General features: G+C 48.1%; 1 protein-coding gene across 1 annotated transcript; it reads right to left on the bottom strand.

Moving 5' to 3' along the window:
• Window positions 1–6,710: 6,710 nt before the first annotated feature.
• Adm (adrenomedullin) lies at window positions 6,711–9,218 on the bottom strand. Its single transcript, XM_038337718.1, has 4 exons — window positions 8,709–9,218; window positions 8,156–8,275; window positions 7,862–8,011; window positions 6,711–7,674 (listed from the first exon to the last, which is right to left on the bottom strand). The coding sequence occupies exons 2-4, from the start codon at window positions 8,251–8,253 to the stop codon at window positions 7,368–7,370; spliced, it is 555 nt and encodes a 184-aa protein (XP_038193646.1). The 5' UTR covers window positions 8,254–8,275; window positions 8,709–9,218; the 3' UTR covers window positions 6,711–7,367.
• Window positions 9,219–13,381: the final 4,163 nt, after the last annotated feature.

Raw genomic sequence — 13,381 nt, 5'->3', positions numbered from 1 at the left:
TGGAGCCATTCAAGGCCAGACACAGGCTGAAAGCCACTGCTCCGTACAATAGAAAGTAACTGAAGCAGGCTCTGTGGAGTGACTCGCCTTAGTCCACACGGCCACCACAGACCAAGCTTCAATAAAATGAACCAGAACGTTCAAATTGTAACAGGAAATGAAGCATGAAGAAGAGTCAGCTGATAGTGATAACTGTGCTACTAGAATAAGACTATAACAAGTATTCTTAAAAGTATTGACAGCATAAAGGGCAGTACCAGAAGCATGAGGGCCCGCGAGGTGCTCACTGGGTAAAGGTGCCGGAAAAGCCTGACTTCTGAGGTTTCCGCGCTGACCCCAGTCTATGGTGGAAGAGGAGAACCAACTCTGGGAAGCTGTCCCCATCTGTGTGCTTTGGCATATTCACACCCACACTAACATGTACAAATCATATCCACTTTTAGACATGTTTTAGACGTGATCTCTCTACGTAGCCCTGACTGGCCTGGACGTCGCAGAGATCCTTCTGCCTCTGCTCCCCAACCATTTTGCTTCCAATTATTTATCCTAAAAAATAGTTGTGAAATGATCCAAAAATCAGTGCAAAAAGATGTACATAAGAGCATCATTAATGGCAAAAAATATCTGGGAAATTCTGTTGTGTAACAGCAGAGAGGAATGGTTAAGCAAACTGTGACGTTTTCTCCAATGAGAAGCCGTGAAGGGAATAGAATGATGCTGAATATAGATGTGTTTATTGACACTGAGAGATGTCCAGGATTCACAGATGAGTGGAAAAAAAGCAAGAAATTGGCAAACATGACCCAGCTTCATTTTAAATTGCCTAGCCCATTAGGGAAAGTTCACACAACCAATAAATAAGTGAATGTAAGCGTATTAAAATCCACTAGAGTTGTGGGAATGTAAGCAATATTGTGCTTGTGTTCTGTTTCTTTATTTGCAGTGCTAGGGATCAAACCCAGAGCCTCAAACGTGCCAGGCAAGCGTTTTGTCACAGTGGTTACCTCCCCAGCTCTGAATAATTTTCTCTTGCATCCATCAAAATCATACATCCGAAAAAAAAAAAAGGATTAAAACTGTATTTGTAAGGTTTTCCAGAGAAACAGAGTTAACACAAGATGATAGATAGGTTGGTGGATGGATGGACGAACAGACAGACAGATGGATGAACAGACGGATGCATGGATATTTAATACAGAAATTAGTTAACACAATTATAGAGGCTGAGAAGCCCCAAGATCCGCTATCTGCAAACTGAAGAACCCGGAAAGCCAAAGGTATAATTTAGTCTGAGTCCAAAGGCCTGGGAATCTGAGGAGCTGGGAGTGTAGTTCCCAGTCTTTGGGGATGGGATGCTGCCGATGTAAGCCCTGTCCAAAACCAAGAGTCCAATGTCTATGAGTAGAAGGAAATGGATATCCCGGCTCAAGAAAAGAAAGGGAATTTCCCTTTCTTCTTCTTCACTTCTTGTTGTTACCAGTCTCAGTAGACCAGATGATTGCTGCCCACGTTGGTGGGGGTGGATCTTCTTTACTAAGTCTGCTGATTTGAATGCTAATCTCCCCTGGAAACACCCTCAGTGACTCACCTAGAAATTATGTTTTACCAGCTAGCTGGGCATCCCAAGGCCCAGGCAAGCATATATAATTAGGCATTCCCTATGCCAGGGTTGGCAAAGTCATGGGGAGAGGAGAAGTCTCACACGCTGCCAGTAAGACCAGAAACTAGTACAAGACTGTCTCAAAGGCAGCTCCTGCTTCTTAGCATCATCTGCACACCAAAGCCTCCGGACTAAATGGTGAAAATTCTGGGTATAGTTGTTTTCTTTTTCCTTTCTTTTTTTTTTTTGTGTGTTTTTTTTTTTTGTTGTTGTTTTTTTTTTTGTTTTTTCGAGACAGGGTTTCTCTGTGGCTTTGGAGCCTGTCCTGGAACTAGCTCTTGTAGACCAGGCTGGTCTCGAACTCACAGAGATTCGCCTGCCTCTGCCTCCCGAGTGCTGGGATTAAAGGCGTGCGCCACCACCGCCCGGCTTTATAGTTGATTTCTTAAAGTCAGACTCAGCTCCATCAGAGGTCATGGGACTGGATGTTCATCTACCTGTTTCTTGTGGTAGAGGTGACCCAAGTACCCTTCACTGCTTTCAGTGAAGAAGAAGAAAGGGCCAGTGAGAAGGGGCAGTGGTCAGCTACTTAAGGTTGAGGTTGGGACACAGTACAGGAAAGAACCAACTACTGAAAGCTTTCTCCTAACTTCCGCAAGCGTGTGGTGGCACGGATGCTTGCATGTGTACATACGCACATACATACACATACTACTACTAATAATAATAATAAATTTAAGTTGTATGTTAATAAAAGATGAGAGGGGACTGGAGAGATTGGTCAGTGGCTAAGAGCTCTTGTTGCTCTTCTAGAGGACCCTGGTTCAATTCCTAGCACCCATATCAGATGGCTCACAACTACCTGTCCCTCTAGCTGCAGGGGATCAAATGCTCCTGACCTCGGCAGCCACCGACATGCATATGGTGTGCATAGACTTAAGCATGTATACACTAAGATAAAAAGAAGTGAATTTAAAAACTATTTTTTTAAAAAATAAGAAAAATAAAATGTAGTAAAATTTCTTATGTGTGTTGAGTAAAAAAAAAGCTGGCAAATGACCAAAAATGTAACAATAGATTTATATGTTAAGACACGTAGGTGTAAAATGCTATCTTTTACAGTCCCACTTGCACATATACATATATCAAACATTAACAAAGAGGGCTGTTCAGAAACATGTGTAGAAGTACACACCTGTAACCCAGCACTCAGGAAGTGAAGGCAGGAGGAACAAGACGCTCAAGAGCAGTCTAGTGCCAAAAATAAAATCCTTGATAGGGCCGCCATCAAGGGTTCAGCAAAGGGCACAAAAATGAATATATATATATATATATCTCACAATACATAGTATATATAATAATATAATATGTAAAATAAATATAAGAGAGAAATGTTTCTGCTGGTACTGACAATTGCCTTAAACTGACAAGTGTGTTTAAGTCGTCTCTCCCCACCCAAAAGTTCTGTTCTTAAACGCATGTGTCTGTGTATTAGATGTATATGTCTATGTGTCTATAACATATGTGTCTATACTGTATTAAAGTATCTAAAACAAGTATAGACTAAAATGCTATTAGTGGCCGGGCGGTGGTGGCGCACGCCTTTAATCCCAGCACTCGGGAGGCAGAGGCAGGCGGATCTCTGTGAGTTCGAGACCAGCCTGGTCTACAAGAGCTAGTTCCAGGACAGGCTCTAAAGCTGCAGAGAAACCCTGTCTCGAAAAAACAACAAAAAAAAAATGCTATTAGTGGTTATGGCTAGGGAATGAAGGTGAGTTTACTACGCTGAATAAATTCTATGTAACAAGTCAGATACTTTCTGCTGTTAGATAAACCAATAGTCTACTAAAATCAGCTGCCTGTGTGGCCGCCACAGTCATTTTATTGTTTTTCCAGAATGTTCCAAAATAGCTCTGGAACAAGACCAGTGGGACCACCAGATATCTCTCCAGCCTCACCCTTCTTCCCATGCAAATGAAGATGAAGTCTCCAACCCAGCTTTGGTAAAATCCTTCCTGGAACTCAGGACAACCAGGCCTCCTGCTCCTCTGCTGGGGAAAGGAGGGGCAGCTGTGTAGCTCCCTTCCTCGGAACAGCAGACACCCAAACAAAAGGTCCATCTTCGGGGTGGACATGCTGTTTGCAGTTTTGTAGACACAGGTGTTCTTCCAGGCCACTGGAGAACTACAGGGCAGGACTGTGCACGGCCAGGAATAGCTCAGAAGGCCCTTCTCTCGGAAGCCAGCTCTGGAGGCCGTTCAGTGTATGTTCTAACTATATTTGGCAATGCAAACCAAAGAGGTCAGTGGCTTAGCTCAGGATGGGAAAAGACTATTCCTGATTTATAATCCCTGCTTCAAACTAAGACCAAGAATTTAAGACTCCCTTCATTTCTTTCTTTTGCATGTAGTGAACTCACTGCTGAAGTGAGTATCCTTCCCAGCCTCTTGGCCCCACAAAAGCTCTCAGAACCACAGGTGTAAATCACCCACCCAAGCCATCCTTGGAGTCAGAGGACATTTGGGGACATCTGGCCTGAGAATCTAAAGGTTAAAATGATCTCATTTTACTTAAGTCTTTGTAGCATCAAAATAGCCTGCAATGCTTGGGTACAAATCCAGGATCTCCCAGTGACTACTCACTGTGTGTCCTTGCCTGGGTTACTTTCTGTCTCTGAGGTTCAGGTCCTTATCTACAAATAGAGATAATAACACCTACTTCACAAAGCCACCAGAAGAACTCAGTGAGATAAGGTGTATAAAGAGGCTAGGAGAATGTCTGACCCAGGGTGAGTGCCAAAAAAAGAATGGGTTTCTATCCCACCCCAAGTCTCCTTTCCACCCTTAGCTGTTCAGACAACCTGTTGGTGCTGAGGTTTCAAGAAATTGTCTGGTAGCCTTGGTTGATTACAAATGGCTGACACCCTTCCCACAGCCAGCAACAGTAGCTGCAGATTAAAGCTCTGCCAGCTTCTCGGCTGTGGACAGGTTCAAGTCAGCTCACAAATGACTCAGGGCTGTTGATAAACGATGTGTTCTTGGCATCAGGAGTCCCCATCCTGATAACCCTCAACACCTTGTGAAAAAAAAAAAAATCCAAAAGGCTAGTTGAGCTGCTCCCAGAACAGGACCCACAGCTTCACGGTGACCTTTAGTTAATCCCAAACGCTGCACCAGGCTGGTCATAAGAGGGTCTCTGTTTGCTCTGAAACGTCTCAAGTCACAGGTTTAGCCGTGGGAAAGACTCCAGCTGAGCAGCTGTCTGGGTGCTCTCGGGGCTGAACCACTGTAGTTACACTTACTTGCTTTAAATTCCCTGAGTCATAAGACTCTCTCAGATGAAGGTTAGATGCCTGTTCCCTGCTCCCAGCTGCCCCTAAGCCGGTGCCCAACCTGTCTTTGGCAGCTTTGTCTGGCAGATTGAAGTTCTGCCAGAGTAAGGTTTTAGCTGGAGGGCTCTGTGGCTACAGGACAAACCTTGGCTTAAAGAAAGAAAACCAGTGACTGGCTTGAGCCACTGCCTATGAGGCCAAAGTGGTCTCTGCTCTTAGTAGTTTCCTGAGCCCGTTCAGACCACCCTGAACCCACCGGCACCGAAATGGCGGGATTGCAGCTTCTAGTCATTTCTTATTCATATACGCCCTGTGCCCCTTCAGTGTCTGACACAAGTCAAAGTGAATACTTAGCAGGAGGTCCTTGAGGCCAGGATGGTCTGTTGCTGCACTTGTGACCTACTTGCTGCCGAGAGCCTCGTGAAATTGTTCTAATCAGATAGGACGCGGAACTGGATGGGACTAACACTGCTGACATAGTCGAAGCCTTGGCGGGGGAATTCTTTGTGCTGCTTTTTTCTGAAGCAGGAGCGGCCTCTAATCAGGATGTGTCTGGATTCAGATTCAGGACCAGTGCTTTTCATTGGGTATATAGGCTTTCTTCTGCAAGGAAAAAAAAAAAAAAAAAAAAAAAAAAAAAAAACCTGGCCCCATAGGTGGGGGCCGTGTAATGCCATCCCCAAACACTTCCATCCTCCAGTTTCCAGAGATACTAAACCAGGTAGAGAAGCAGGCATTTCAGCAAGTTCAAACACCAGCAAAACTTTCAGGAAACCACAATAGTTGATCTTCAGGGATTGGCTGAACAATCGGCCTGCACCTCCTAGGTAGGCACGTATATGGCACCGCCTTAGCCTCCCTTTCTGATAGTCCCTATGTTCTGGGTTTTCAAGCTAAGGATCAAGCACATATCACAGGATACGAAGGTAACAGAAAGCAAGGAGGAAAGAAAGAGGGAGAGAAGGCCAAAGAGAAATGGAAGGAGCATGAAAAAAGGCTTGGGAAAGAGGAAGGAAGAGGAGAACTGGAAGGCGAGACGGAACAATGAAGGTCTCAGGCCTTGCAAGGCGCACGATTCCGGCAGCACGTCCGTCCCGCCCGCCTCCGGCCGGCAGCTGCTCGCTGCACAGCGTGTGGGCGCTGAGTCACTGTCTCAGCACAGGGAGCCCGCGTGCAGGTTGGGGGGGAGCCCGGTTGGCATCTGCAAACTGCTTTTTTTTTTCTTCTTTCCTCTTTCATTAAGGCTGTGTGCTGACTCCCACGTAGGAGAACTTATTAAATCGCACGTACTACTCCACCGCTCTTGAGGGACCACGTACGATGACCAGCAGGGGGCGCCACAGCCCCACTTATGGACGTTAGGGCCCAGTGAGGACTTGGGGCTATTAGCAGAGGGTTTCCGAGTGTGAACATTTTGCAGCGGTAAGCTTTTAACTTTAAGTCCCACAGCTGCAGCATAAACTTTCTACTTAGAAAGCCTCGAAGATCCCCATAAGTCTTCAAACAGCACTTTGGCGCAGGTTCGGTGAGCAAACCCATAAAATTGAGAGTGTGTTGCGCAACCAAGAGAGTCCAGGCTCGCCTAACTACTAGGGTTCATTCTACCCACGCGAGGCGGTGTCTTGATTCCCACCCAGGACACGCACTCTGTGCACCCACATGGACAGGACAACAGAACTCGTGAAAGATAAGCCTGTGCATAAAGAGATTCCCAAAACAAAAAGCAAGATCCCAACACTCCCAGGCGATCTTGCCCCAAATGGATGAGCAGAGAATGAATCAGCATTGAGACAGTTTATTGGTTTGCTTTTTCCCAGATCACATATTTTATGTAAATAGATTATACGTAGACACAATGTTTTTCTTCTTCCACAGGCGGTAATCAGGCGCTCTCCACCTTACACACACACACACACACACACACACACACACACACACGGAACCAAACAACCTTACACCTCTCTGAGACATTCACGTCTTAAAATAGGGGAAGGTGACAATATAATCGCTTTAAAATGCCCTTAATAGAATATATAACGTACAAAAATATCTCTATATATTTGAAGTTACAAAAAAAAACCTCTTGACACCAACAAACTTAAATATGATAGTTACCTTTGGCTGTACAACAAGCATTGCACTTTTCCTCGCTAGGTTTTGGAAAGTTCAAGTAGTAATGAGGCTTATGCCCCGTGAGAAACCAGTTTGTGAGCGGGCAAGGCAGTGGCTCAGACCCCTGCCCGAAGGGTGATGCCTGTAATTTTCAGTTTCTGTTGTGAGCCTGGCTTGATCTTGGGTTCTTTTGCCTCCCCTGGGGGCAGCCAGGCAGATCTCTGCAGGGTTGTCTCAGTCCGCCCTGGGTGCGAAGCTCTCTGATTCCGCAGGCGCCAATGGGACACTCGCCCGACTGTTCAATGCTGCCACCGCACCTAAATCCTAAAGAGCCTGGAGATGATTCGATTGCGCCTGGGAGGCTGGGGCTGCGTGTGTCTGCTCCTGGGAGGACACCACAGTCCGGGCAAGGAGGATCTCTGGCAGGGAACGCCGGCGCCGGCGGCCGTAGCCATGAGCACTGATCTTGTTCCTGGGGGCAACGCCGTCCTTGTCTTTGTCTGTGAACTGGTAGATCTGATGGGCTAATTTCTGCACTGTGCAGGTCCCAAAGCGGCATCCAGAGTTGCGGGAGCCCTGGTTCATGCTCTGGCGGTAGCGTTTGACTCGAATGTGGGCTGCGCTCTGAGTGCTGCGGAGGGAGAAGGAAGGATACTTGAGACCTAATCAACCAGGGCTTTGGCCCCAACCACCTGGGACCAGATCTACGCCGAACCTGAGGGAACCTGCTCCCTCCCCCAGAGCTGCAGTCCAGCCGGGAAAATTCCCCGGGGCCAGGGCAGTGGAGCGGGCACATCCTCTGCAGAGGGCATAGTTACCTGGCTTGTGGGGTGCTAGATGTGCTCTCCTCGTCCTGGAGCTGAACAAGAGTCTGAGTAGTGACCGTCTTCTCATCAGCCAGCCCCGTGGGGTAGCTGCTGGGTACTTGCAGTTCCCTCTTCCCATGACTGAGCGCCCACTTATTCCACCTAGAAAACACAAGCAAGCAGATGCGTTTGGCATGTGTTCGAGGTGTCCCAGCCAGCTCCTGTATCCACTCCCTTCTAACCCCTCTGGGCCATCCGTCGGTTTTCCCTTACTGCCTGCTATTATTAGGACTGCCCCAAACTCACTTCTTTCGGAACTGCGAGGATGCATCTAGCCGTGCGGTGTCTGCGCCTAGGAAGGCGAATGAACCCAGGAACATCAGGGTGACGGTAACCAGCTTCATTCTGTGGCGATGCTCAGATACCCTGGAAAGGAGCAAGGAGCCTAGTGTGAGCAACCAGGTCAGCTGCACAGTCCTGGTGGGGCACGAAGGGCGGCGGCAGTGTGTGTGTTGGGGGGGGGGGGTTGGCTCTCTACCGGGCCCACTTGCTTATCTCCCCCGGCACAGAGAGGCGCCGAAGGCTTTTGCACTGGCCGGGTGGGTGACAAGCAAGGCAAAGGAAGCCACTGTACAGAGTGCCAGGCTTCAGAGGTTTCCAACTCAACTGCTAGGATTGTAGCCCAACGAGAAAAGATTTCATGAGAGTTCCAACTGTGTGCAAGAGCTAGACTTGGGGCATGAGGTGTACTCTGCAGTGGACACCCCAAAGTGATTTGCTCCCCTGTCCAGCGCTACAAGTTTTGGCCTTTCGCGAAGCCGCCCTCCTCCCCAGCGAGCTGGAGGCCAGCGGTCCTTACCTCCTGAAAGGATGATTTTTTTTCAAGCACTGGAAGAAGAAAGTCCGAGACGTCCTTCTGACAGTGGCAAAACCCCAAAGTTCAAGACTGACAGCGATGAGAATCCAGGAGCGGTTAACGCTGGAGCTGTTCTGCTTAGCGTCACCAAGAAACCACTGAAGAGCCAGCTCCGGCTCCAGCCCTTTATACGCGCTCAGGGGGGCGGGGCCTGCTCTGCCCCGGAGCCCTCCCTTTCCTCCAGAGCTCTCACTTCTAATCTGATCAGCCCAGCAACTTGCCCGTGGGTATGGGGGTAGGGGTAGAGGTCCTTTGTGGCCTAGGGTCTCAGGAATGTGCTCTGGGAGATTATAGTGGTGCGGGACTTCCGTTGCCCCAATTTCCTGGCCTAGGGTTCAGATAGTGAGACGGGAAGGGGGACCAGAACAACTTGGGGTGGGGGCTATCTTTTCCCCAGAATCTCTACCGCTCAATATGGCGATCTGAGCTTTCTGGATAGAGCTGTTGGAATCTGGGGACTAACCTAAACCCTGGATTTAGGGGAGCTGGGTCGACGTCGTCCCGGCTCCTCCAACTGGGCCGCGCCCCCTACCGGCTTAGCACCTGACTGAGCCTCGACCCCTCACCTCTGCCCTCAGGGTACACCCGGAAGGATAAAGCTCAGACCCCCCTGACTGAGACTGAAGGGGGTTTCTCGATGGGCTAGCTAGTAAGATTTCGTAATAGGACAAAGCTGGGAACAGCTGAATTGAAAATTGGGGTTTGGAGAGGGTAGTTATCTGAAGATTCAGAACTCACATTCCAATTTGGAAATACAGGAATAGCCAAAACTAGGAAGACAGTTTTGTTTTCCTCCTTGTAATACTATTATGCCTTATAAGGTTACAACCTGCGAGTTGGCCTGGCTGCTTTCATTCATCCATTGTAAACGTGAGGAGTGACTGACAGGGAGCACACTAATGCTTCATGTATGTTAATCGCTTTACCGTCGGCAAATCCCAGCCAGATCCCAACCTCTTCTGATCTTTGCACACACTCCGGAGCTGGGGTTCTCTTGTACTAAAGTGAAGTTCAGAGAAGGGAAGGATATTGCTCTGTCACACTGAAGTTGGGAAGCTAGCGTTCGAACTCAAAAATCTGGGGTGCCACGGCCTGAATTCTTCCAGCTGGGGGGGTCACCATTCTCGTCAAGGGGGAGAGGAGAACTCTGGACCCCGCCCAGAGATATGTGCTAATTCATGATGAATCAGTTAGAACACGTTTGGCTCCTCACAGATTCTTGAGTTCACTTACTTCCCTTCTAGGGCCAAACTGAGCGACAAGGCGCAGCTCCGCACGCAGGTCTCCCGTGTCACTTCCCACCACCTTCCTGGAAGGTCCCAAAGTTAAAGACATTGGCTACCCCAGCTCCTAGTCCTCAGTCCTGGCGATCTGGACACAGACAGGTCATGTCCTGTTCCTATGGTCCCAGGCAGATCTCCAAGCTTCCTACCTGATCTGCCATTAAGAGTTCTGAGACCCAGCGCAAAGCCGGCTGGGCATTGTGTCCCTCGGACCTTGCCCACTCCGAGGTCTGGGCTGAGCCTTGCTGGCTCAACCCACTTTTCACTCTCCAGGCTGAACAGTGGACATTGCACCTGGGCGAGAAATGGCCGCACTGTGTTACTTATTCTGGGGAATCTTCCTACAACAGGAGGGCTGAGTTCCACCTGGGGCAAGGGGGGGGGGGCAGATTCCAGGCTCTGGTTCTGGTAGGGGCTTGGGACACGAAAGTTGAAAGGGCTGCAGCTAGGCGAACTGGCCGCTTTAGGGCCTTCTGGGTCGAGGGACAGTCACTGCAGCAGCCTCAGCCAGGCGCTGGGGGAGTCTGCACCACCCACCCCTGGTAGCGCACAGTGCTGCGGGGTTCCCGGGAACCCCAGCACTTCACCACAGTTTTTTCTCGCATCTGTCTCTTCCCCCTGCCCTTCCTTTCACTTCTTCCCGGGATCCTCTGTAGACGCAGGGGCTGTCAGTCCCTGAGAATGTGACCTACCTGTCGCCAACTTCCTGCTGGAAGGAAAGGTTTTACTTTCATTTCCCTGGCCCGAGCCTCTGTCAGCCCAGGAGGTCAAGGACAGCTGGGCATTGGCCCACAGCCAGGGCAAGTCTCGTGAGCTGAACTCCTTCTCACCAGTCCCTACCAGCCTTGAGGGGACTGTCTGCAGAGAATGCTGAATCTCATTGCCTCCTCGCTTCGCATTTGAGGAAAGTCGGTGACCCAAGGTTAGCTCTGGTTTGAGACATGACCGCCAAGTATGCTCTTAGTAGAAATTTGTTGTTACTATTATTATTCGAGTAGGATCCCTGTAGTCCAGGTTGGCTTGTGAAACTAAGTAGCCGAAGATGACCTTGAACTTCTGATCTTTCTGCTTTAGTTCTGTCAATAGACCTAAGCCCTGAAGTCACCCACACCCTTGTTGCTACCCATCCTGCCCTCCCCCCCCCCCATCTTTTTAAGCCACGGATGGTTTCAACAAGGAAGTGAACCCAAGGGTGGAAGGAAGGATTCCACGGCTTGGTTCCACCAGAGCTCCCGTGTTTGCACGAGTGTTGGCACCGTGCCAGGAATCCTCACCTGCGCGCCCTGGCATGGGTCTTATCAGCCTGCCGCGCTGGCACTTCAGAGATTGTCGCCTGAGAACCAAGCCAATTCTTTTTTTAGGTGAAGTCCCAGACTGGCAACTTGGAGGATTTTGTCAGAAAATCTTCGAAAGCGTCTGTACGATTGTGGTTTGCGTGGGTGGGCAGCCTCTGCCAGTGAGCTCCCCAAAGTGCTAGAGGGCGTGAGTGCTAAGAAGATGAGGCCTTCACCACGGCTGGCTACCCACTTCTTCCTTCCCTTTTTGTGAAAATGAGCTAGGTACCCTACTTAATCACAAATACGGGGGGGGGGGGGGGTCACTAGAATGTGTTCTGGGTTCAAGGTCCAGAGAAGTGAGGCAGTGGGGTCCTGGTGGCATACTTTTGCAGAACTGCCTTCAAGAGCAGTGGCTGGAAATTCACATTGGGCAAGCGAGCAAGCAAGGAAGTGAAGGAAGAAACATGTTTAAAATCTTCCCGGCAATTAACGAGGATCCACTCTGTGCGTACGTGTGTGTGTGTGTGTGTGTGTGTGTGTGTGTGTGTGCATGCATGCGCGCGTACACACGCACACACATACACAGTCCTAGAATTCTTCAACAATGTTGATGTGTACTTGCTGTCACTATACAGATAACTATATACACAAAAATGCGCATAATATACATATACTCTTAAAAGCTTGCTGAATTATGGTGTTTTGATGTCTTCCTCACATTCTAACTGAATTATTTTTAGGCCCTAAATCTGAACCCAGTTCTTAGCAATGTTTGGAGGTTTTGTTTGTTTGTTTTGAATGTGTGGTTTTATTTCTTAGTTAACAGTGTGCACACATCCCTAACACTAGGATCATGATACTCAGGTCTTTAAAAAAGTAATGAGACACCATAGATAGTATTAACAACGTTAGTCAGTAAAATGCAAGCCACTGTGTTTTGAACAATGATCTCAGATGCCTCTTTTCAAACAGGAAATTTTATGATGCATTTTTATTCACGAGGCACAACATGCCTGTTAAGCCTAGGGCTTGTTTACAACATTCTCTTGAAAACAAGGTTCAAGATGCATCCTGAAGTCATAATATCAAGTGGCTCACAGAGAGAACACAATCAGCTTTTCGGATTTGGTCTCCTGGGGATAAGTAAGACAGGATGCAAAGCCCAGAGCAACTTCCGGGGATCTGACTTCTCACAAGAACTAATGAAAATAGAGATTCTTCCCAGAAAAAGAACATGCACACGAAATCAGCTAAGTATAAAGAGGAGATGGACCAGGTTAAAATCCCTGGTACCAGATAACAGCACTATATCTGTAGCTGTGACCTCCATCTTGTTTAGAACGGCAGAGACAGGAAGACTGTTATCCCCTGGCTTTGAGGCAGACATATTCATAAAGAAAAGCAATGCTTTTGTTCCTCCTCCTCCTCCTTTCCCTCCAGTATGCGAAGCAAGTGTTCTACTACGGAGCTGCTTGACTAGCCTATGCACAAACAGGCAGATACAGATAGTCTTTGCATGTGATAGAGGTGGATGGTAAACCTCACTGAAGCTTAAAGAAAGTTAACTTGTTGTGAGATGAATGAAAGAGACCACAAAGAAGGCAGCAGGCATAGAGGAGGCTGTTCTACTAACAGCAGAACTTGGGGAAATTAGGAGGTATGGACTTGTTGGAGGAGGTATGTCACAGATGGTGGGCTTTGAGGTTTTAAAAGTCCACACCATTCCCGGTTAGCCCTCTGTCTCATGCTTGTAGACCACGCTTGCCTGCCTGCCTGCCTGCTTGCCTGCTCCATGGTCCCCGCCAATCGTGGACTCACCCTCTGAAACGAAACTCTAGGTACCTAACCAACTGTGCCTTCTGTAAGTAACCCTATCACCATAACTAAGCACAGAGACAGAAAAGTAACTAAGACAATGGGTTTGAAAAGAAGAGAGAAATGATGTGGTACATACTTATCTCAAAAATCCTTTTGTCCTGTCAAATTAATAAGATTTCAGAAATAAAAAAATGCATATTTTACATGAAAAATTTTAAAAGATGGTTTTGAGGGTTGG

Source organism: Arvicola amphibius, chromosome 1 (assembly GCF_903992535.2).
Source record: "Arvicola amphibius chromosome 1, mArvAmp1.2, whole genome shotgun sequence".
Classification (NCBI taxonomy): domain Eukaryota; kingdom Metazoa; phylum Chordata; class Mammalia; order Rodentia; family Cricetidae; genus Arvicola; species Arvicola amphibius.
Note: the sequence above shows the minus strand (reverse complement) of the source record. Positions and strands in the feature narration are given on the sequence as shown.

Coding starts and splice junctions, on each gene's coding strand:
- Adm (XM_038337718.1), bottom strand. CDS start 8,253: ATGAAGCTGGTTACCGTCACCCTGATGTTCCTGGGTTCATTCGCCTTC. Junction 8,012..8,155: donor TCCTCGCAGTTCCGAAAGAA/GTGAGTTTGGGG, acceptor TGTGTTTTCTAG/GTGGAATAAGTGGGCGCTCA. Junction 7,675..7,861: donor TCTAGCACCCCACAAGCCAG/GTAACTATGCCC, acceptor CTCCCTCCGCAG/CACTCAGAGCGCAGCCCACA.